Raw genomic sequence first — 23,464 nt, 5'->3', positions numbered from 1 at the left:
TGGGGGTAGCCCCCCCGCTCATGGGGGGGATCGTCGGGGTGAGGCTGCACACCGGGGTGAGGCTGCACACGCAGGCTCTGTCTGCATGGAACCCCGTGCTGGGGGCCGCTGTGCTGTGGTCTCCTTCCCGCGAAGGGACAGGCCCGTTCGCCTTGGTCTCAGGTGCCCAGCAGAGGGCCTGGCACACCAAGTGCCCAGGATGGGCTTGGGGGGGCTGATTCGGTCCCGCCTCCACCACTCAGCAAAGGCGGGCCTGGGCAGGTATTCGGGTCTTCCGGAGTCTCGGTTTGCTCATCCGAGACACCTGCGTCGTGAGCATCAAATGAGACTCGTGTGGGGACGGCCCTGTGCAGGGAAGGTCCGGCAGCGCCTGCTATGTAACAGCCTCCGTGCCCCCCATGCACGTCTCGTGACCTGGCCGCTTAGGGCACAGGCGTGTCTCGGCACAGGGTGCCCTGCCCTACGGGGAGGCACGTTTGGGTCCCTTGTCTTGCAGGTGTGCATGTGTGTGCGCACGCGCGTGTGTGTGTGTGCACCCGTACATTGGCCTGCGCTTCCAGCACGCAGGGAGCAGCTGCCTGGGCCTGTGTGGTCTGGGGGGCCCCGACCTCTCCACTTTAGAGAGGGAGTGGACACACAGGGACTGTGGCTACTCTCCCTGGGAGGGTCCCCCGATTCCTGGGCTCCTTCTGCACCATCTGTCCCAGCAATTCGTGATGGGCGGGGGACTACCTGTGTACCTGCCGCTCTGTGGCCCCTGCCCGAGGGCTCCTAGGACAGCTGCTGTCCCCTGCGGCCAGGGCGCGGCCATGGCGTCCGGGGTATAGTCGGTGCTCGGAGAGTGATGGGCGGCTGAATAGGGCCTGGATTCCAGGCCCTCCGAGGCTTCTGCATCCCCCCTTGGGGGTTGTGGGGTTTGTGGGGTCCACTCTGGCCTGTTGCTCTATCTGGGCCCCGGTTTCTCCTACAACGGGGCTTTTTCTACATTCATTCATGCACAGTCATTTCTTTTCTTTTCTTTTTTAAGGAAGACATTCTTGTCTATTTATTGTTGTTTTTCCAGTTCTTAGCACAATAGAGACTCAAATAAAAATAGAGCAGAGACTCAGAAATGTTTTTTTCCCTGTTTTGTGGAATCTGTATTATGAATGGCCCATGCTGAAACTGTGGAACGTGGACTGGTTGCCTGTGAAGTCGTTGGCGGGCTCCAGCCGCATCACTCTACACGAGCCCAGATTTTCTTCCCGGGATGTATGATTCGGAGTTTGTTCTCTTTCTTCAGAGTCATCACAGTGAGATGATACTGCGTGTGTCCTTCTGTGCCGGACCTGTTTCACTCAGCGTCGGCCTCTAGATTCATCCTTGTGTCACGTGCTTCAGACCTCCTTTTGTCTTACCGCTGTGTAATGTCCTCTCGTGTGTGTATACCACATTTTATTCATCCACTCGTTGTTGACAGGCACTTGGATTGTTTCCTTCCACACTCATTTCTTGTGAATGTGATGGTAGGTTCTGGAGGTTCAGAAAAGAATTAGAATCAGTATTGCCCTCAAGAAGCTGAAAGGGCTCACAGGCATGGGTAGCTGTAATTGCAGGGTAGCATTACCGTAAGTGCCACCACGGAAGACACTGAAGTAGCTCAGCGGAAGGAATGGTCTGCTCTGCACTTGCCGGAAGAGTAGGAAGCCTTCATAGATAGGGGCTTCTTGATGTGGGTCTTGGAGGATGAGTAGGAGTTTGCTAGGCAGACAAAAAGGGAAAGGACATTGTGGATAAAGGGAACAGCATGGCAAAAATCATGGAGCATGAGCAGAACCTGACTCCTTGGGGACTCTGCTTCATGTGTTGAGTACAGCAGGGTGGGGCACAGTGAGACACAAGGGCTGGAGAGGGGGGCCGAGGGCTGGGTTTCTGTGGAACCTCTATGGAATTCTAAAAATTATCCTGAAGGCAAAAATGGGAGCCACTGGTGGGTTTTGGGGAGGAAAATAATGCAATCAGGAATGCATTTGCACAGGCTGATGTGGCGTGGAGAAGACCGTAATCTGTGAGTGGAGCTGGGAGGCGGGTGCTGACAGGACGTGGTGAGGACCCGAACAAAAATGACCAGTGGCTGCCAGTCACTGAGCGCTGACTCAGAGCCAGCCAGGCCCCATGCCAAACATTTGCAAATGTTGTTGCATTTAATTCTCATAACTACGCTGTGCTGTGGGTGCTGTTATCATCGTCGCCCTCGAGCAGAAATGGGGGAGGGCGGCCCGGTCCCACAGCCTGCCAGTGTTGGACCCAGGTTTGAATCCATCGCCCTGGCTTCTGCATCCGCTGCCTTAACTAACCCAGTCTTCTGCCAAGGAGGGAAGGCAGCGGCTGTGGGCGAGACAAGGGCTGGGAACCCAGAGCTGGGTCGGAGGTGGGCACACCGGGGCGGCGGAGTGAGGAAGAAGAGGACATCAGGGGCTTTGGCCTGGAGCCCAGACAGGACAGCGGGTTTGCAGGTCCTTCCAGCTCCAGGCCCAGGACTGTGGGGAGGTGTCCGAGGCAGGGAAGAGGGTGCTGGTTTGTCTCAGAAACGGTCCCGCTGGCCGCCTTGGGGTGATGGCGTGGACTAGGCCTCCGTCAGAGGCCCGGGCGGGAGCTGGAGTCCGCGTTGCTTCCACCCTTTCCCTTTCCCGGTAGGAGTTCTGGGAAAACTGAATGCAGGCCCCGGAGCGCCTTTCGGAGCCCTCCCCTGTCCTGATAGGAGCCGGCCCCTCTCAGAAGGCCGAGCGTGCAGGCCACAGGTGGGGCAAGGCAGCGCTATGGGTGCGCGCGGGTGGTGGGTCCACCAAGCTCTGGTCACCACAAGGACAGGCCTCGGCTGGCGTGGGGACGCCCCACCAGGGAGGGCAGAGCTCCCCAAAGGAGTCCAGCCCTTGGGCCTGAGCTGAGAAGGTGGAAACTGTCGCGGCGCAACTCTGCCTGTGCGGCGTGTCCTGGGCCGCGGGGGAGGTGCCGGCCTGCCCACCCGCCTCCACGCCGCCCCGGGCCTCGTGGGCAGCTGGGCCCGCGGCGGCAGGTGCCCGACAGGTCGCCCTTGGTGCTGTGGATTCCCGCCCGGCAGGGCACGCTGCGGCCTCCACCCCAAGCTCCGCTTTGTCCTCGGCAGGCCGGGCTGTTAGTTTCCTTTTTTTAATAAATAAAGCTGAACCTGATTCACAGCTCGAGAGAGGCCGCAGCTTGCGCAGAGAATCAGCATCACCATGGCAACCATGCCATCCGCGAACACTTGAAAATGTCATTATCAACAGCTACGCGGCTTCTTCCTTCTCACCTCCCAGCAGCCGGAGCTCCCCGGCCCCCTCAGCCTCAGGACTGGGTGAATGGCTCAGGCCTGGACCTGTGCTCCCCCAAAGCGGGGGCTGGGAACAGGGGGCGGGACTCGTGTCCTCCCCAGTTCACCTGCCTGCCGTGTGCACACCCTCCTGGAAGGAGCGGGGAAAATCTCTCTCATGCTGGAATCCACAAATTCCCTTGGGAGGATAAAGTGATGCGGTATGTGTGGCTAGGAGATAAGGAGGCCGGCAATTAAAATGCATGTGAGGATGGCAATAGTGGCAGCCACCATTTATCAGCGCCTGCCACCATGGGTGGGTCAGGCAGGTGTGAGATGCTTTCAGGCCTTGTCTCCACTCCCTGCTGTGATTACTTACCTAGAGGCAATTTTAATTAATAAATCAATTTTAATTACCTTAACGATGATAATATCTAGCATTTATTGAGTACCAGACACTCTGCTGAGCACTTAACATTTAATTTCATGTCGGAAACACTATGGCCATGCCCATTTTACAGGTGGGCAAACTGAGGCTTGAAGGGGTTGCGTCATTAGCCTGAAGTGACTCACGGGAGCTGAGATTTGGGTTCAGGGCTCTCTGACCGGTGTCCGTGTGGTTTCGTTATGGTTTAAGGCTCAATTAAGTTCAAGCTATAGGCTGAGGAGATGGAAGCACCAAGTTTATCCAAGTACGACTACCTCCAGTCTCCTGATATTTTCCCCCAAAAGTGGCCCCTGACTCATCAGGATCACCTGTGAGATTAAAAAAAAAAAAAAAAAAAGCAGATGATAGGTGTGACCCCAGGATTCTGCATGTTAAGGCAACACTCCAGGTTGAACCCAAACCTTTGAGAATTTAGAAGTGACCCAGCTCCTGCAGGGCAGGGGCTGCACCCAGGACATGGCTGAGCAGAGGCCTCTGAAGCATCCTGTGCACCTGAGTGGAGACGGGCTCGGCCCCACCAGGACCCCTCACCCTGGCCGGGTCTTCTCCTGCACCCCCCCGAGAGTGCCCGCTCTCCTCCTGCTTCCACGCTGAGTTACCTGCCCCCCGAGGCAGGGGCGCCTCGGATCTAGTGCCCCAACCGTGCAATCTGCCCCCATCGGGCAGAGCTGCCTTCCTGGCCCCATCCGTCCCTCCACCTCCTCTGCATGGCGGGGCAGGGGCAGCGGCCGCCAAGGACCCTCATTCGTTAGCAGGAGCCAACTCAGCAGAGGTTGTCCTGGTGTCCAACAAAATATCCTAGGTGGGTTCACACTGGGGAGACAGGAAAGCCTGAGATCAATTCCTTCTGCAAATTATCAACACAGAAGAGGCTTATAGAGAAAACTGAAGCATTAATACCAAGGGATGAGGCACTGAACCTATAAGGAATGCTGCAGGCATCTTCTGGAATGTTAAGCAGCCATTCAAAATTAAGAATTTTGAAGAATATATAACGATGTGGGAAAATGTCCACCAAAAAAAATGAGAGAAAGCAGGAGGATACAAAACTATACAGTGGAAGGATGTTTGCAATATTCAGCAGAGACTTTAGCTGTCCCCCAGTAGCTGTCCTCCCCTTTGGCCATAGTAAGAGAACCCCTACTTACATAAGTATCTCACTTTCCAGCGGCCATGGGACCACGCCCTGGCTGGTGGGTACAGACAGCAGCGGTGCATGTGGATTCCAGGACACGTGCTCCCTTCTTTGCTGCTTCTTACTTTCTGCTCCCGGGCACGTGGACAAATCGGCCACCTTGGCAAAAGGTGGAAACTCTGCGTCTCTGTGCTGAGGAGGGCAGAGCACAGAGCGACCAGAACAGCCGGGGTACCTGCCTCTGGGCCGAATTTGCTGGAGAGAGATTTAACATCTTTAAGCCATTGTGACTTTGGGGTTTCTGTCGTTTGTAGCTGTAACAGTCATAATCAATATAAGATATATTGTTGCGTTAGCAAAAAAAAAAAAAGTGAGTTAAAAAATAGAATGAACTGCATGATTCCATTTTTATATAGAAATATGTTTATATATATTTACATATGCACACAGAAAGCAGACCAAAAGATTAAAAACTGAAGTGTTAGCAGAGGTTATTTCAGAATGTGTAGCTACAAGGATTGTGTAATGTATTCTTCTCCACCCCTCCCCACTCTTTTTTTTTTTTTTTTTTTTTGCTTATCTGCATTTTCTAACTTTTCTACAGCAAAAGTGTATAATATAATAAAAGGTAGAAATAGTATGGCTAATTTTTGTTTAAAAATATACCTTATTCATAATTGCATGGAAAGAAGACTGAAAAGAAGTGTACTGAAGTAAATATTAACATTTCAGGGCATGGGAAACTGGTCCTGATATACTGTTAAAGGGAAAATCAGGTTGCTAAACAACATCATTCCTTTTTTTTTTGTAAAAAGAAGTATTTGCCAGAAAAAGAAAGAAATAGGCCCTCATGTTGACAGGAGAGATTCTGGAGACATCTTCTTTATACTCACTGGAATTTTATAAAAAATTTCCCCATAAACCTATGTTGATTATATTATTTAGAAATGTTTTCATTTAGAGAAATTTTAACAACATAGAAGAGTATTTCACAGAGAATACTCGGACACACACTCACAACCCCGCCACCCAGAAAGAAAGCTATTGGTGCTTTGTTACACTGAATTTCAGTCTTTACTTTTAAGAAAGAAACACTAACAGTTACATCCGCTTTACCTATTTCTATCACCATCAGTTTAAAACATCTGGATTAAGGAGACCCTGCCCTGCCAGGGATAGCCAGGGCGGAGCGCTTGTGGTCGGTGAGATGCACTCAGGGGTTTTAGCTCTGCCTCCACCTCCAGGCAAAGGTCTGGCTCCAAGGGACTGTTTCCAGGACAGAGGCAGCCCGGGTGCAAGGCTGCCAGACTTGCCTGGCGCTTCCTCCGGAACCCAGAGCAGCAGGCAGGGCTGGGATCAGAGGGTCCCAGTGGAACACTTCCCTCCTGAGGTCAACCGGTGCCCAACTGGTGTTTACGGAGGGTGGGTCCTGCGTCCGGCCCTGCAGCCGTTGCTCCCGGGGGAGCAGCCCTTGGCGGCCCCGCCAGGGGACCGAGAAACCACTGTCTCCTGTGGGGATCGGCCAGCCCTCAGCCTGGGAGGGTTTTGGAAGATGAGGGCCTAGCGGCCAGGTGGTAACGAGTCAGAGGCACTTGTGGGGTTCCAGAAGGAGGACAGAGAAAGGAAGAGGTGGGGAGCAGTGACTAGGCACCTACTGATGGGAGGGTGCTATGCCATTCTACAGATGAGGAAATCGAGGCTCAGAGGGGCAAAGACACTCGCTCCCGGCCTCACAGCCCCTACCAGTCAGTGCTGAGATTCAGACGGGTCCCAAGGCTCCCCTGTGCCCGTGGGGCTAGGAGCTGTGCTGGGCGGACTGGCTGAGGAGCCTTTCGGCACTACTCAGAGCCCAAGGCGAGACTTGGGGCCATTTGGGCTCCATCTCAGGATGTGGCAGCCCTGGGGCTGAGACTTTCTGAGGCGACCTGTCCTCGGTGGGCATCCACGGGGCTGGCACCGCCCGGTACAGAGGCCCAAGAGGCTGGTGGAGCCTGAACCGCTTTTGGACAAGAGTTCCTTAGTGTTCCCTCTTCCTGAGTGTGGGGAGCACCGACGCCGGGGCCACAGCCAGCGCCCGGGAAAGCACAGGGCATCTCCTGGGAACCCGGAGGGAGAGAGGAAGGTCATCTTCCTCTGGCCTGCCCACTTGACCTGCCAAGGCCACAGCATTCACCCTCCCTGCCTGGGCCCACAGGGTCAGGCTGGGCGTGTCCCACGTGCCTGTGTGTGCGTGGGATGCGTGTGTGTGCACGCACATGAGCACCAGGCAGGGGCCACCTCCACGTGAGCCACACTTTTCAGGTCTGTCTCTTGGTTCCAACATCAGGTGCCCGTCCCAAAGGCAGACAGGCCTGGAAGCCCAGGCTGGACAGCGGACTGGATGTGAGAGCGACCAATTTTTCTCCGGCTGCCCGCCTGCTCAGATGCCAAGACCGTCACCCTCTCAATGCCAGAGCCACAGGCAGAGAGCCACGCACCACGTCCTCGGGCATTAGGCTGGATGTCAGCAGGGGTGGTTGAAATCCTGGCTGTGTGACCTCAGGTGAATTCCTTAACCTCTCTGGGGCTCAATGTGTTTATAAAGTGGGAATGTTATTGCTGCTGCTGCTGCTGCTGCTGCTAACAGGTACTTCTTATGCTGGTTGGAGGAGTAAACACAATGGTGCACAGAGCCTGGCATATGGCAGTGATGGAGCTGATCCTGTGTGGGGTAGCCCCTCCTCCCCTCCCTTCCCCTCTCCCCCTCCCCCACCTTCCCCCCCCTGCCCTGTCTCAGGATCCAGCCTTTACTCTGAAGTGGCAGGGGGAGATCAAAACCTCCACCCCCTTCTCAGGCACTGAATGTTCCCCTGCCTTGGGAACCAGGTCAGCTGAGTGAAAAGTGGAGCAAGTGATGCCTGAGGGCTGCCGGGAGGAAGGCACAAAGCTGAGTCTGAGATGCCAGGGAAGTGGGTGCCAGTCATTGGGGGTAGGGAGGTGGGCAGACGGCCCTGCGATTCACAGACCCCGGGCCTGACGCCCCCTTATGCCCTCTGCCTCTGCACTCTGCAGGGCCCTACAGACAGGCCACTGATGCCTCTGGTACCGCCCCGGCTATATTGTCATTGACAATAACAACAACCACAACTCTTGTTTCCTGACCACTGCCTGTGCCTGTCATTTCCCCGCCACGACCACCCGAGGAGGCCCTGTTACTTCCCCGCACCATAGAAGAGGACACTGATGGACACAGAGGTGAGGGACTTGTTCTGGTCACACGAGCGGAAGTGGCCCGGCTGGAATTCTTCTGAGGCCCAGGGAACACGAGTGACGGCGTGACTCCTGGTGGCGTGGGGATGGTCTGTGGACGGACGCGCCAGGGGCAGCTCTCCGGGTCTGGGGCCATCGGCTCCTGCTGGTGGCAGCGGGTCTTGCTGCAGGCTTCGGCCACCTCACACTCGGCAGTGTCCGTCCTGCCACCCCGCCCGGGAGCCCCTGGCCCGACCCTCAGCTGGGGGAGGCGGGGAGGGTCCTGCTTATTTCCTCCCAGCCTGGACCAGGCCCCGTCGGGAGGAGAGGGCCCGGGCCGGGGGACACAGCTGGCGGTGCTGGGGTCAGCGGCTGCAGGGAGCCATCGCCAGCTGCGAGATTGGGAAACAAGGGGGGGCCCAGGAGCCCAGGAACTGCTGGTGCTGGACCATGAAGGGGGTGCTGCCGTGGCTGGAGATGCCCCCCAAAGCTGGGGTGGGCCAAATGCCAGGCTTCTTTCCTCCTCCTGCTCCCCATGTCCCCCAGTGCCTTCCCTTGGCCTTCCCCCGGAAGCTGCTTGGCAAGGCAGCTGTGCCGGTTTCAAAGGACAACATACCCCAGAAAAGCCACGTTTAATCCTGATCCAATCTTGTGGGGGCAGCCGTTTCTTTTAATCCTGATTCAATACTATAGGTTGGAAACTTTTGATTAGGTTATCTCCATGGAGATGTGACACATCCAGTTGTGTGTGTGACCTTTTGATTAGATGCAGATGTGGCTCCACCCATTCCAGGTGGGTGTTGATGAGTTTACCAGAGTCCTTTAAAAGAGGAAATATTTTGGAGAGAGCTCAGAGCAGAGCTGACACAGATGCCAACATTTGGAGAAAGAGACACGGATGCTTGGAGATGCCTGGAGCCCAACAGACATTGCCATGAGATGCTAAGCAAGCCAGAGCCTGGAGGGAGCCAAGGGAAGCCAAGAGATGAAAGCCAGCCCTGGAGAAGCAAAGTGAGGAACCCCACAGGAACAGAGACTGAAAGCAACAGAGCCCAGGAGCCAGGGACCAGCAGATGCAGCCACGTGACCACCAGCTGACAGAGGGGTTCCTGACCCATGGGCCTTCCTCGAGTTAAGGTATCTTTCCCTGGATGCCTTACTCTACACCTTTTTATAGGCTTAGAACTGTAAACTTGTAACTTATTAAATCCCCCTTTGTAGAAACTGTTCTGGCAGATCACATTCCGGCAGCTTGCAAACTAACCCAGGAGTCGAGGGTACGTCGTTTGCCCCCTGAGATACTGAGCAGAGCAGAAAAGGGACAGAAAACTGACACAACAAATGGCCAGGGCAGGGCCTTCTCCAAGCCTGCTTCCTGCGCCCGCGACCACTGCCACCTGCTGCGGGGTCCTGCTGGGGGTGGGGGCGGGTGGAACCCTGACATCCTCCAGGCTCCCCCTTACAAAGAGGGTCTCTGCCCTCTGCTGGGGCTGAGCCTCTTCTTGACCCGCCCCTACCAACAAACCGGCCCCGCTCTGTGCACACGCGTCCTGGACAGCCTCGCAGTCCTTCGTCACCTTGACCTTCCCCCTTGTCCTCATTTCCTCTCGGTCAGCACTGACCTCATGGGGCTAAGGCCTCACCAGGCCCTTCCCCAAGGCTGCCCAAGCTACAGGGCCAGAGAAGATGCCACCACACTGCAAAGCTCTCCCACCAAGCTCTCTGCCGAAGGTCCCAGGGTGGGGCGGCTCTCAGCCTGAGGGCGAACCCAGCTCCCCCACTTACCAGCTCTAGGTTGTTTCCCCCCCTCTAAGCCTCGCTTTCCTTACCTACAAAATGGGAAACTACAGCAAGGATTGAATAAGCCACTGTGGGTAGAGTGTTCAGCATACAGGCCCGTAGGACAGCGTGGGGTGGATGGCGAGGGGTGGACGGCGAGGGGTGGACGGCGGGGGGTGGGCGGCGAGGGGGGGACGGCGTGGGGGGGACGGCGAGGGGTGAACGGCGTGGGGGGGACGGCGACGGGGGGACGGCGAGGGGGGGCGGCGAGGGGGGGCGGCGTGGGGGGGACGGTGAGGGGGGGCGGCGTGGGGGGGACGGCGAGGGGGGGCGGCGAGGGGTGGACGGCGAGGGGGGGCGGCGTGGGGGGGGCGGCGTGGGGGGGACAGCGAGGGGGGGCGGCGAGGGGGGGCGGCGTGGGGGGGACGGCGAGGGGGGGCGGCAAGGGGGGGACGGCGAGGGTGGACGGCGTGGGGTGGCCGGCGTGGGGGGGACGGCGAGGGGGGGGTCGGCGTGGGGGGGGCGGCGAGGGGTGGACGGCGAGGGGGGGCGGCGAGGGGGGGCGGCGTGGGGGGGACGGCGAGGGCGGACAGCGGGGGGTGGCCGGCGTGGGGGGGACGGCGAGGGGGGGTCGGCGTGGGGTGGACGGCGAGGGGGGGCGGCGAGGGGTGGACGGCGTGGGGAGGTCGGCGTGGGGGGGTCGGCGTGGGGTGGACGGCGAGGGGGGCGGCGAGGGGTGGACGGCGTGGGGTGGACGGCGTGGGGAGGTCGGCGTGGGGGGGTCGGCGTGGGGTGGACGGCGAGGGGGGGTCGGCGTGGGGGGGTCGGCGTGGGGAGGTCGGCGTGGGGGGGTCGGCGTGGGGTGGACGGCGAGGGGGGGTCGGCGTGGGGGGGGCGGCGAGGGGTGGACGGCGAGGGGGGGCGGCGAGGGGGGGCGGCGTGGGGGGGACGGCGAGGGGGGGCGGCGAGGGGGGGACGGCGAGGGCGGACAGCGGGGGGTGGCCGGCGTGGGGGGGACGGCGAGGGGGGGTCGGCGTGGGGTGGACGGCGAGGGGGGGGGCGGCGAGGGGTGGACGGCGTGGGAGGGTCGGCGTGGGGTGGACGGCGTGGGGAGGTCGGCGTGGGGGGGTCGGCGTGGGGTGGACGGCGTGGGAGGGTCGGCGTGGGGTGGACGGCGTGGGGAGGTCGGCGAGGGGGGGGCGGCGAGGGGTGGACGGCGTGGGAGGGTCGGCGTGGGGTGGACGGCGTGGGGAGGTCGGCGTGGGGGGGTCGGCGTGGGGTGGACGGCGAGGGGGGGGTCGGCGTGGGGGGGGCGGCGAGGGGTGGACGGCGGGGGGGGGCGGCGAGGGGGGGCGGCGTGGGGGGGACGGCGAGGGGGGGCGGCGAGGGGGGGACGGCGAGGGCGGACAGCGGGGGGTGGCCGGCGTGGGGGGGACGGCGAGGGGGGGTCGGCGTGGGGTGGACGGCGAGGGGGGGGCGGCGAGGGGTGGACGGCGTGGGAGGGTCGGCGTGGGGTGGGCGGCGTGGGGAGGTCGGCGTGGGGGGGTCGGCGTGGGGTGGACGGCTAGGGGGGGCGGCGAGGGGTGGACGGCGTGGGGTGGACGGCGTGGGGAGGTCGGCGTGGGGGGGTCGGCGTGGGGTGGACGGCGAGGGGGGGCGGCGTGGGGTGGACGGTGAGGGGTGGCCAGTGTGGGATGGATGGCGTGGAGCCACTGCAGACTCAAGAGGAAGCACCTTGGGGTCCTGGCCAAGCCGTCCATCCACTGCACACTTCCCCTGGCTCAGCACCGAGGCAGCTGCTCCCCAGGCACTTCCCCGGGCTGTCCAGGTGAGCAGGGGGTCAAAGGGCATCTAGACGCCCACGAGGCGCTCAGGGCTGGGGGAAGGGGATGTTTGCCTGGAATGGCTCACCGTCCATTTTTGGTAACCCTGATGGCAATCTGGATGACCAAGCATGGGGACGAGGAACCTGGATGTCCACGATGCCAGGCTGGCTGAAGGTGTGTGCAGCGCCCCTGCGAGGCGGGTCTCATCTGGAAGGCCATGCTTAGCTGGTCGGGGGCATCCGCAGGGCTTCCCCTTCCGCTCTCTGGGCAGGGGTTCTCATGGGCACCCGAACAACGTCTCGTGCTGAGCACAGCATTACCGGAGCTTGGGTCTTGGCCCTCAAAAATATTCCAATCTGAAGCCTGAAACTTCAGCGCTGCAGGGGCCCGCCGTAGGAGCGCAGGGCCTTCAAACGGGGCCCGGGGCTCTCGGGGAACTGCGCAGAGCTCACGCCGCAGGCGCCCGCGGACCTACGGGCAGATCCCTCCCGGCAGGGCCAGGGCATCAGAGGCAGCGGGGCCTCGGGCGTGGCCGCGGCCACCTTCCAGCAGGTCAGCCGCCTTACTCTATAGCCGCGTCCTCAGCGTCCTGTGTAAGCAGCCAGGGGTGAATGTTTTAGAGATGAGTCCGCGTGACCACTCCCGGTGTTCAGGCTGGGACAAAGAGAGAGAGATTCGTGTAGCTTATCTGTGAGATACAAGAAGAAAAGCAGCAATTGGACATTTGTTCCACAATTTATTGGCTCATTCTGTACACTGAGTTCTGGGCTTGCCACGGAGGGGCTATGAAGGGGAGGGAACACTGGGGGTAGGATGTGACAGGGAGCCAACTCAAGCTGGCTGTGCCAGTCTGAATCTGTGGTGGACCCCAGAAAAGCCATGCACTTTGATCCTCATTCAATATTGCTGGGTGGGAGCATTTTGATTGTTTCCATGGAGATGGGACCCACCCAATTGTGGGTGGTAACTTTTGATTAGATGATTTCCATGGAGGTGTGTCTCCACCCACGGAAGGTGGAGTTGCTTGCTGGAAACTTTAAAAGAGGAAACATTTTGGAGAGAGTCCCTTTTGGTAGAGCCACGAGAAAACCAGCAGAGCCGCCATGTTTGCCATGTGCCCTTCCAGCTGAGAGAGAAACGTTGAACGTCGTCAGCCTTCTTGAATCAAGGTATCTTTCCCCGGATGCCTTTAATTGGACATTTCTATAAACTTGCTTTAATAGGACATTTTCTTGGCCTTAGAACTGTAAACTAGCAACTTATTAAATTCCCCTTGTTAAAAGCCATTCCGTTTCTGGCATATTGCATTCTGGCAGCTAGCAAACTAGAACAGGGGCTTACCCAAAAGGACATCTATTGGCGCACATAACTGGGAGCCCAGAGGCGGGGCGGGCTTCAAGGTTGTGTAGTCCAGGATGCTGACTCCATTTCCCCGAGACCCTCAGCTCCGCCCTCCTCTATGCACAGGTCCCACCTAGGGTGGCATCGTGAGGACACCAGAGTGCCAAGCCCATGGCCTCCTCAAGCTGCAAAAGAAGCCTGGAAATGCGCTCCTGTGTGAGGCAGCCCAAACCAAGGCGTTCTATAATCAAGGAGGGGAGAATGGATATTAGCACCCCAGAGTCGCCCCTGCACACACCGATTAGCACAGGCCCAGCTTCCTGACCCAGTTCTCGGGAACGGCGGTGGGTTTACATCATACCTGAAGCCAAGGCGCGCGGACTTGCTCACGCCTCTGTAGCTGAGTCTGTGTGTCGTTTGTCCTCTAAATGATAAACTCTGCTTTGCATTGCCTGGGTTCTCTTAGGCAGCTGGAAGAGGGAGGGAGGGTGCCAGGCAGTCAACACTGCATGACCCGCCCTTGAGGTCTTCAGACTCTGGTGAAAGGGGCACATGTAAACAGTAACTATGGGTCAACGTGACACATGTTAAACTAGCAGCAATATATACATCTCAATGAGGGAAGAAGGAAGGATTCAGAGAAGGCTTCTTAGAAGGGGCAGTGTTCACTTTGGCTGGGTCCAAAGGGTATGGGAATTTTCCAGATGGTTCTGGGGAATGGCATTTCACAGGAAGGGAACAGCCAAGGTGAGGGGTTGTGAAGCCCACGGGGCGCGCTGGTGGCTTGGTGGGGTGGGAGAGGGGGAGCCTGGGAGGTGCTGGTCACCAAAGGCATTTGGGTGCCAGGGGGAGAAGCCGCCCCCCTGACCAGCCCCGGCACACGGCTCCGAGCCTGGGAGAGCCATGGTCATGGCTATGCCCTTCTCTGCGACAGAGACCAGAGGACGACTAGTTGGGAAGGCATTTCACAGATTCAGCTGAGTGGTGACGCGGGCCTGCATCAGCGCGGCAGTGGTGGGACCCGAGACCAGGAGATGGTTTGCAGAGACGTTTTGGTGGTAGGATTGGCAGAACCTGGTAACTGGGTAACTGAGGCGGGTCAAGTGAGGACGGGGCCGGGGGTTAGCTAAAGTGTGGTTAAATATGATCCTATATTTACATGCTTACGCTGAAAACCCAGAGAAGATATGCAGGAAAGGCAAATTTTGGGGGTGAGGAGAAAACAGCTTCCCCTGACCTGAGCCTGGTCCCTGACAATCGTCTTTTGACTCCCTGAATGTGCGCCACTCTCTGTTTATCTTATTTTATTTTTAAAATACTTTTATTGAAAACTCTCCACATATACACAGTCTGAACATATTGTATAAGCAGTGGCTCACAATATCATCATGTAGTTGTATACTCATCATCATGGTCATTTTTAGAACATTTGTATCACTCCAGAAAAAGAAATAAAAAGAAAAAGAACTTGTATATCCCATACCATTATCCCTCCCTCTTATTGACCACTAATCTTTCAATCTACTCAGTTTTTACCCTTTATCCCCCCATTATTTATTTATTTTTATCCTTATTTTTTTACTCATCTGTCCACATCTTGGATAAAAGGAGCATCAGACACAAGCTTTTCACAATCATACGGTCACATTGCAAAAGCTAAATTGTTATCCAATCATCTTCAAGAATCAAGGCTACTGGAACACAGCTCAACGGTTTCAGGTACTTCCTTCTAGTCACTCCAAACACACCATAAACTAAAAAGGCATATCTATTTAATGCATAAGAATAACCTCCAGGATAACCTCTCGGCTCTGAAATCTCTCAGCCACCAACACTTTATTTTGTCCCGTTTCTCTCTTCCTCTTTTTGGTCAAGAAGGCTTTCTCAATCCCATGATGCAGGGTCCCAGCTCATTCCCAGGAGTCAGGTCCCACATTGCCAGGGAAGTTTACACCCCTGGGAGTCATGTCCCATGCAGGAGGGAGGGGGTGAGTTCATCTGCCCAGTTGGTGTAGAGAGAGGCCACATCTGAGCAACGAAAGAGGTTCTCTCATCATTCTCTTAACTCAAGGCTTCTGAACATTCTGTCCCTACTCCATTGAACACTTCCTCACCCTCAAGTCTCCTACTGGAGAATTCTTCCAAGAGACTTTCTTGACCCCCTAATTTAGGTGATGCGGTGATGAACTCTCTTATATACTCTGGAGCACCCTCCTCCTCCCACACCTGTGACTGTGTGACGTCTGACTTTCTCCACTGAGCCCAGGCTTTCAGGAGGGCAGGAACCGCCTTTGCCTTGCTCATGGCCTTGTCCTCAGCACTGCGTAGGGTGCCTTGCACACAGCAGGCACGGGGCTGGGCGTGAGGCATCTGAAAACTGCCACTGGAAGTAGGAGTTTTGATCGGGACCCACTCAGATGCAATGCACGACAATGGGGCTGCATGGACACCGTATCGCTTTAGACTAGCCATTCCCGTGCCATGGTGACGTTGCCTCCTAAGGGGTGCACGGCATGACTGGGGATTTATGGTTGCGTGACTGAGAGGGGAGGCTGCCGCGGGCACGGCCAGCCTAGAGGCCAGGGATGCTGCTAAACACCCACAATGCACAGCACAGCCCCCCACCACGAAGAGTTCTCCAGACCAAAATGTCCATAGTGCCGCGGTTGAGAAATCCTGCTCTAGAAATGGGCCAGTCAGTTGGCATGTCTAAGTTCTGACTTGGCCAACTGGCTGCCATGGCCCAGTTGAGTAGGAGCAGGGAGAACTCAGCGGCTGTCACAAGAAATATGGCCTTGTAATGCGCAGCCAAGAGCCACCCTGGGTTGGGCCTCAGCCAGAGGCCCCGGCACCTTGGGCGGTTTCCCCTTAACTGATCCCACCGTAAGCCCAGCGGGCCCGGCCCGGCGCTGGCCCCTCTCTGACTCACTCCGCTGGCTTTCTCTCACTCTTTGGTAGAAGCAGCCACCACACTGTCTTCCCACCCTCTGCCTTGCTGATTATTTTCAGCTTGGCTTACAAAGGCCCAACGCTGCAATTACACCCCAAAAACCTCAGTGGCTCCTTCTGAAAATAACATTTGGGTCGAAGAAAACCTCAGTCTGGTGGGCTGGGTTTTATACTAAATGGTTAAAGAGTGGGTGTGGGCCTGGGGGGAGGTGACAAGGGAATGGCACAATGGTACAATTGAGAGGAGAATCTAGAAAAGGGGGAAGGAAAAGGAAGTGAACAGAGGGAAGGCGCGGTGGCGACAGGGCTGTTGCAGAAAGAAAATATATTTACTGGACAGGGGTCAAGGATCTTTCAGAAGTTTTATGCCAAGTCTTCATTTGTGTCTCTAATTGAGGGCTTTATTTGCAGTAATGAAATAACTCCATCCCCAATCACTGAGGCCTGGGAAATTCACGTTTGCCTGGGCCCGCAAGCATTAGTCGGAGGCTTGCCAGTCTTTATCCAAACTGGTGAGCACATTTTCCAACCGTACAATAGGAACCACATGGTCTGACATAAGATTTTTGTGCTGCTTCCAGGTGGGAAGGGCAGCCTGGGAAATGTAGTTTCGATGCTGACATGTGCAATTTCTAAGCATTTCCATGGCGAATGGAGAGAGGAGATAGGGTGTTCAAAATTGGGATTGTTGAGGGAGTCAGGGATGTGTGGGTTACTCTGGTTCGGAGAAGAGAATGAAACACCAGAACTGAGGCCATCTCTGCTCTCTGGCAGAGTGGAGAGCAGGGAGGCAGCCGAGGGAGGAGGGGGACACTGGAAGCATCTTGTGGATTCCAGAGGAGGCAGAGATAAAGAGGTTGTGGGGGCTGAGATTTGGAAAAACCGGCAGGGAAGAGTTCTGCCCATCAGTTAAAAACTCAGCGCCGGGGTCAGTCAGACTTGGTTTTAAATCTTAACTCCTTGGAGCCTCCATTTCTTCACCTGTTGAAACAGAGTTAGGGACAGAATCTGCCTCCCCTGATTGTTGTGAGAACGACGTGAGCTACTGTGCACAATGTAGGCCCGCACACGTGGCTAGCACGGCAGAAACAGGACATCAGGAGAGCTGCTGCTGGACACAGGGAAGGAGGAGTGAGGGGCCTTGGAGCACAGGGGCAGGCCTCCGCCTGTCACCTCTGCCCACCGTGGGCCGCCGACTGAACTAGCCCTGTACAGTGCGGGTCCCTTTGCGCCACGTGCTCACCACTGTGGAGCTGCCAGTGCAAGTGATTCAGGACCACTGTGTGCCTTTAAAACCATGATCTAATGGGTTTTAGCACCGAGCTAGGCACTAGAGCCACAGGCCCTGCCCTCGAGAAGCATCCTGTCTAAAGGGGGGAAACAGGTGACTACAATACATGGTATTAAGTGCCACAACCCAGGAAAAGACCAGATGCCAGGAGAGCACACAGGAGGGGCCCCGGACACACCCAGCCTTGGAAGGGAAGGAAGAAGCTGAGGATGATTCTGAAACGGGTGATAAGGGCTGAGCTAACCCAGTGAGGGCGTGTGAAGAAATTTACCACGGACATTCCACGGATGACGAAACCAAGAGGCTCGGTCACACCACTAGTAATGGCAGAACTACTGCCATTATTACTGCCTTATTATTGGCAAGGGCCCTGAAGGAATGAGCTACTTGAACCTGGGTGGCTGCCTCTAAACGCCCCTGGGTAGACCACGTGGGCTCGGGGTTAGAGCTTGGCCTTGAAAGAAGGGCAGGATTTGGACAAATCCGTGGGTCTTACCACAGGGCAGCGGCGTGGGCTCTAGACTCAGGCCAGCAGACTTTTATCCTGACTCCGTCATCTTTGGCAAGTTACTTAACCCCTCTGTGCCTCGGTTTCTTTCTCTGTAAAGTGAAACCACCCATCTCCTAAGGTGTCAGGAGGACTAAGTGGTTGAGAATACATAAAGTGATTTGAACCCTGTCCGAGACATCGTAACTTCTCAATATATGGTAACTCTTACTACCTCTGGAGTTTTTCTCAAAGTGGAGTAGTAGGTAAGACATTTTGTTAGTTAACATATAGATGGTTTTATTTTCATGGTTATGAATTTGTTTTCAGGTATATTAAAATAAAAGATTTGCACACCAAAGGTGTAGTTTCACTGATATTATCGCTTTCGGCAAAACTATGTAGAAAAAGGGAATCAATTTAAAGTTAATTTAGAGAAAAAGAAAAGTGAACCAAACGCCAGTTAAGTATACAATATAGATGGAGTGCAGGTACGGAAAAAAGACCATGAAGGTAATGCATGGGCTCGCGGGAGATTTCCGGAAACAGTGCGATGCCCGCGCCCCTCCTGCCGACAAAACCTTCGAGCGCGCGGCTGGGGAAGGGAGGCAGGGAGGGCACCGACCTCAGAGGCCTGCCCCTTCCCGCCCTCGACCCACTGCCCCGTCGAGAGGGCCGGAGTGAGGTCAGGGCGGGCGGGCCTGGACAAGGCGCCCCGGAAGCCCGGGGCAAGGCGGGGAGATCGGGGGCTCCGGGGAGGCTGAGCCAGGGCCCAGCTCTGGAAATGCAAAGCCGGCTCCCAGCTCCACTCTCCCGGCGCGGTGGGGACGACTCGGGCCTCTCGGGTTTCTTTGGATCACTGGGTCAATCACTCAGCCAAGGCCTCGGGAGAAGTTTAATTAAGCTCAGATCGCGCGGCGTGCGCGCGCGCGGCCAAAAGCCCCCCGGGCCGCGCGCGCCCCGCCCCACCCACATCCACGGCAAAGCTGCTCGGGGCTCCGCGGGGCGGGGCTGCAGCCCGCGCATGCGCGTCCTCCACGCGCCCGGAGCCCCGACGCCGGGCGCCGCTCCCAGAGCAGCGTTGCAAACTGTTGCATCAGACAGCAGGCAGCCGGCGGGGCAGCCGGGGTTTCTAGGAAGATGGGAAGGGTTTGAGATCTAGTTTGATCTAGGTTTGAGATTCCCCGAGAGCTCAGGCTTTCACCCGGCTGGTGAAAGGGCCTTGGCCACAGGGGAACCTCGCCGAATTCCTGCCCCCGCCCCCGGCCCCCGGCTGGACCAGAAGAACTGGACTCGGTCTGCTTGATTATTGGCGAGGGCCCTGAAGGAATGAGCTGGGTCGGATTTCTCTTCCCGAGTACAAGAATGCCCCTGAGGAATTTCTCACTCAGTGAAAGTGCAAAACTGATTTCCCCAGACAAGCGCGGCTGCCGGTTCCCAAAAGGGCTTGGAAAGGTCCCAGCAGGAGTGGGAAGTGGTTTCCAAATCTCCTCATCCCCAGCAGCTGCACAAGCAGAGATTGAGCGAGGGGCACTTCTGGCCACCCAGAGCTTCTTGGTGGGGGCACACACGTCCTTCCCAGGTGGGCCTTCTTTGGGGCACATCTCAGCCCCAGAGCCAGGGAATGCACAACCACAAACTGCCGCAGACACAGGCCCCCTATAAGGAATTCCCTAGATTCAAACGGCTCTGCGGCCCCGGTCAACTTAAAAGTTGTCCTCACTCTTCCCTGGTCTCTGGGCCACGCCCTCCCTCATGAGGGGAGGGGAATGGGACAATCTTGGGGTGGCCGTGGGAGTGGATACTCAAGAAGACTTAAGAGTACTGATTTGGAATATACTTTCTAAAAGGGTTTTCAGGGATAACCTGAATTCTACAGTTCAGTCCTCTTTTTTCAGTTTTCTTTTGGATGTCCAAATCATTTCATATAAATGGATTTTCCAGAAAGACAAAAACTGGCGACTTACCTTAAGCCTTCTCTTTTTTAGGGTGTTGATGGTGAAAAGCTCTCCATTTGAATAATCTTGAGAGCTAAAATAGGTCTAGTGTTCTTCCTTCCCTTATTATGAATCACTCATTCCCAAGATTCAAAAAAAAAAAAAAAAAAGACCCAAAAGGCTCGTAAGCATTATCCAATGCATCCCTTGCCAGATAGTCACTGCTGTTTGTTTAAGCCAGCATTTCTCTTTGAATAGTGGAGTATTATGTCATACGGGATTTTCACTGTAATAGATGCTTCATAAATGCGGCCCCAGCTATATCCAGTCACATCAGCCGTACTCTCGGGTGAAGGAATGGCTACTAAGATGGGAAGGCGTGTCAGCAAGTGCTGGGACTGAAGCATTTCAGGGTCTGTTTCGGAGGGTGTATCAGGGCACAATCTACTCCTGGAGGGCCAGCCAAATGGGTGCAAACAAAACAAAACAACCCTGGGGTCAGGGGGTGTGGGTCCTGGGAGCTGCCAGGAGCCGAGAGAATGCCAGCTGCGTCCAAGCAGCAGTGCCAGTTGGGGAAGAAAGCCATTTATGACTCCGGGACTTTGGTGAGGCATGAAAGTTGGCGCCATGAGGTCAGGAGCCAGGTAGGAAGGGGAGAAAGTGAGCTCAGAAGGGCAGGAGATTACCTGTTAGGGTCTCTGCTGTACCCCGAGCCCCTACACACGGTGGGCCCTCAATACATGTTTGCTGAATAAATTAAACAGAATGAAAACTGAAAGAATGACGGAAGGAGCAGAGAGAGGAAAAGGCAAAGAAGTCCAAGAATTTTGCAGAAGGCGTCTGAGATGCCAGTGTTCTCCTGTTTGGGGCTAAGAGGGGACCGTTCTGAGTTAGAGACATGGGGCAAGAGAGTCAGACCTCTCAAGTGACAAGTCCCTTGAAGGCCTCTCTGCCTTGGTTTCCCTCTGTGTGGAAGAACCTCCAGTTGGTGATTCCAGAGCCGAGCAGCCATTCCACTGAACCACGCCTAGGGATGTCAGCAGAGACTGCCTCACTTGGACTGAGTTCTCAGAGGAACCTTCTGGAAAAGCAAGGGGACTGAGATCCAGAGGTCAGGAACCCCCCCCCCCCCAGTAGCCACGCTTTAAAACCATAAGCAAAGTGATGGCCCAGACAGTGAGATGATGCAGACATACATTAAAGTGTGATTTGTTTTCCACATGTATCGGGCTCTCATAGAATCTAGACACTATACTGAACCCAGACCCAAACAAAGCTCGCGTTCTAAGGGCTCATGATCTAAATTCCTTGTGGAAAGTCTGTCTCTGAAATGTTTAAGGCACCTCATTTAATCCTCATTTCCACTTCGAGTCATGTACCTCCTTCCTGAGAACCCACCACATTTTCAGTTTGTAGCTGGCCTTCCTTCTGTTTTTGCTATTTATGTGCCAATTTAAAGGGTGGGGAGAGCCACATTAATTTTAAAATAAAACATGAATAGCAAAAATGGGGCTTGGTTAAAATAAAAACCACAGAAGGGATTTTTTTCTCTCTCCCATACTTTTCAGATTTTCCTAGAACCACCTTTATTTCCTCAGAACCCGACATAGAAAACGTGTAGGCCTCTCTAAATGCTCTTCCAAACCGAAGGGAAAAGCCTTGCCTCCATTCTCCTCTCATTGCATCCTTAGTTTTGCTTTTCCTTTTCCTTTTTAGATGTCTGTGTTCCAAGTTGAGGCCTAACAAAGTATTTGAGGGTGGGCCACAGTGGCTCAGCAGGCCGAGTTCTCGCCTGCCATGCTGGAGACCAGGGTTCAATTCCTGGTGCCTGCTCATGCAAAAAAAAAAAAAAAAAAAAAAATATATATATATATATATATATATATATATATATATATATAAAGTATTTGAGCCCCCAATTCACGTGTTGCTAAGCACTCAGAGTAGATGCTGGCTTGTTTTTGCATGATTTGGCTCCTGCCTCGTCTGTGCAATCACATCAGCTCGTGCCATCTGGGGGTGGAATGCTTGTGTCCCCAAGCAGAGCTGATGCAGAAGCAGCATAAACAGGAGAAGCTTGCTCTACAGTAACAGGGGCATGGCTTTCCAACCAGACGCTCCAGGTGGAACCCCTAAGCTGCCCTGTGACCCCATCTGTCCGAGGGGAATAGTGACCCCAGGCCTCGCAGGCTGTAGTGAGGATTAACGAGTCCACACGCAGGGCTTGGCCGGATGCCTGCCACGAAGCAAGCACCAATACGCGGTAGCTATTATGAAAATAGATCCTTTTATCTATCTCTTCCCTCTTTAATCATACCCTCACATTTTGGAGGGAAAAAAAGGAAAATTAGTTATCTGTTCGAAGTAATTCTAAGAAGATGAGGGCTCCCCATTCCAAAGCCCCGAAAGGGAGGCAGGGCCGAGCTGGACTGGCCAGCACCCGGCCCTCCTTATGGGACGGGGTCTGCGTTCCTGGCCCGCAGGACTGGGGGAGCCCCGAGGTCTGGCTGTGGGGCGGTTCCGAGGGCTGGGGGGGGGGGGAGCGGCCTGCTCGGGCTCGGGGGAGCGCGGGACCCAGGCGCGTGCGGCGGCGCCCTCTGCCGGCTGCGGGGCCCTGCGGCGCTGCAGGGGCGACCTCGGGACCCCGCCCCCGCCCCGCCCTTCGGAGGACCGCCCCGCCTGGGCCCCAACCGGATTCCGGAGACGCCTCCCTACCCGGCGCCTGCGGCTGGAGCCAGACGAGGCTCCCGAGCCACCCAATTCACCTGGGGAGCCGAGGCTACCGGAACCCGCCCAAACCCCGCAGGGACCCGGGGCCAAAGGCATCGCCTGTGGTCCAGGCTGCGGGTGCTGCGGACAGAGGAGCCTTGGGTTCGCTTTCTCCCTCATCCATTATTTCCAGCTAGGTGACCTTGGGCAAGGCACTTAATTTCCATGTGCCGTAGTTTCCTCCTCTTAAAGATGGAGAAAAGAATCCCGACCCTGGTGGAATGTCCTGCGGATTACACAGGACCCGACAGCCTGGGTTTGGGATTCGGGCGCTTACATCGGCTAGCTGTGTGGCTTGGGACAAGGTACTTAACCTCTCTGTGCCCTGACTTCCTGCAAATTAGGGCTAATAACAGTACTTACCTCCGAGGCTGTTGCCTGCAAGGCGCTTAACACGGTACCTGGCACAGAGTAAGCGCTCAATAAATGGTGGCTGTTATGGTAGCTGAGATTATTGCAGTTTCTTAAGAGCGCTGAGCACGCGAACAGAGCTCGAGTCGGCGGCTGCTGTTAGTCTCTTTCTTGGGCCCGGCTCTCTCTTTCCCGGCACTGCTAAAACCTGTCACTGCTGCGCGCGACCTCAGCCGCCGCCGCGGGACAGCCGATCTTCCCGAGTTTGGAAAATCGAGGTTCCCCTGGCTGAGCGCCGAGGACGCGGCCGCGGGCTGCGAGCACCGGAGCTCGGGGGAGGAAGCGCGCGCCGTCCGGTGCCCACGAGCCTCGGCGAGCTGTCACGAGCCGCCACGGGCCCCCACGAGCGCTCATCAGAGCCGCAGTGACGCCGCGGGGCCGCGGGGCGGGGCGGGGGCCGCGCGAGGCGGGGCAGGCTGCGGGGCCCCGCACCCTGCGGGAGGTGCCAGGTGGCGGCGGAGCGGCTGTGTCCGGCCTGCCAGCGCCGGGCGCACCCGGGAGCGGGCCGTAGCGGGCGGAGCGCGGGGCTGCCCTCCCGCAGCTGCTCGGCCAT

At 56.5% G+C, this 23,464-nt stretch overlaps 1 protein-coding gene and 1 long non-coding RNA gene across 2 annotated transcripts; both read right to left on the bottom strand.

Moving 5' to 3' along the window:
- Positions 1-1,045: 1,045 nt before the first annotated feature.
- LOC143645287 (uncharacterized) lies at positions 1,046-23,464 on the bottom strand. Its single transcript, XM_077114793.1, has 7 exons — positions 23,216-23,464; positions 22,864-23,004; positions 4,907-5,148; positions 4,358-4,571; positions 4,013-4,066; positions 1,607-1,740; positions 1,046-1,512 (listed from the first exon to the last, which is right to left on the bottom strand). The coding sequence occupies exons 1-6, from the start codon at positions 23,462-23,464 to the stop codon at positions 1,690-1,692; spliced, it is 951 nt and encodes a 316-aa protein (XP_076970908.1). The 3' UTR covers positions 1,046-1,512; positions 1,607-1,689.
- LOC143644924 (uncharacterized) lies at positions 12,328-19,902 on the bottom strand. Its single transcript, XR_013156973.1, has 3 exons — positions 19,762-19,902; positions 13,429-13,537; positions 12,328-12,414 (listed from the first exon to the last, which is right to left on the bottom strand). It is a non-coding gene; the product is annotated as an uncharacterized LOC143644924 (long non-coding RNA).

Source organism: Tamandua tetradactyla, chromosome 8, assembly GCF_023851605.1.
Source record: "Tamandua tetradactyla isolate mTamTet1 chromosome 8, mTamTet1.pri, whole genome shotgun sequence".
NCBI classification, from domain to species: Eukaryota; Metazoa; Chordata; class Mammalia; order Pilosa; family Myrmecophagidae; genus Tamandua; species Tamandua tetradactyla.
The sequence above is the reverse complement of the archived record's forward strand: the minus strand, read 5'-3'. Positions and strand labels throughout refer to the sequence as shown.

Coding starts and splice junctions, on each gene's coding strand:
- LOC143645287 (XM_077114793.1), bottom strand. CDS start 23,464: ATGGCCGAGCAGCTGCGGGAGGGCAGCCCCGCGCTCCGCCCGCTACGG. Junction 4,572..4,906: donor CTGGAAAGTGAGATACTTAT/GTAAGTAGGGGT, acceptor CTGTCTCCCCAG/TGTGAACCCACCTAGGATAT. Junction 4,067..4,357: donor GCCCCTGCCTCGGGGGGCAG/GTAACTCAGCGT, acceptor TTAATCTCACAG/GTGATCCTGATGAGTCAGGG.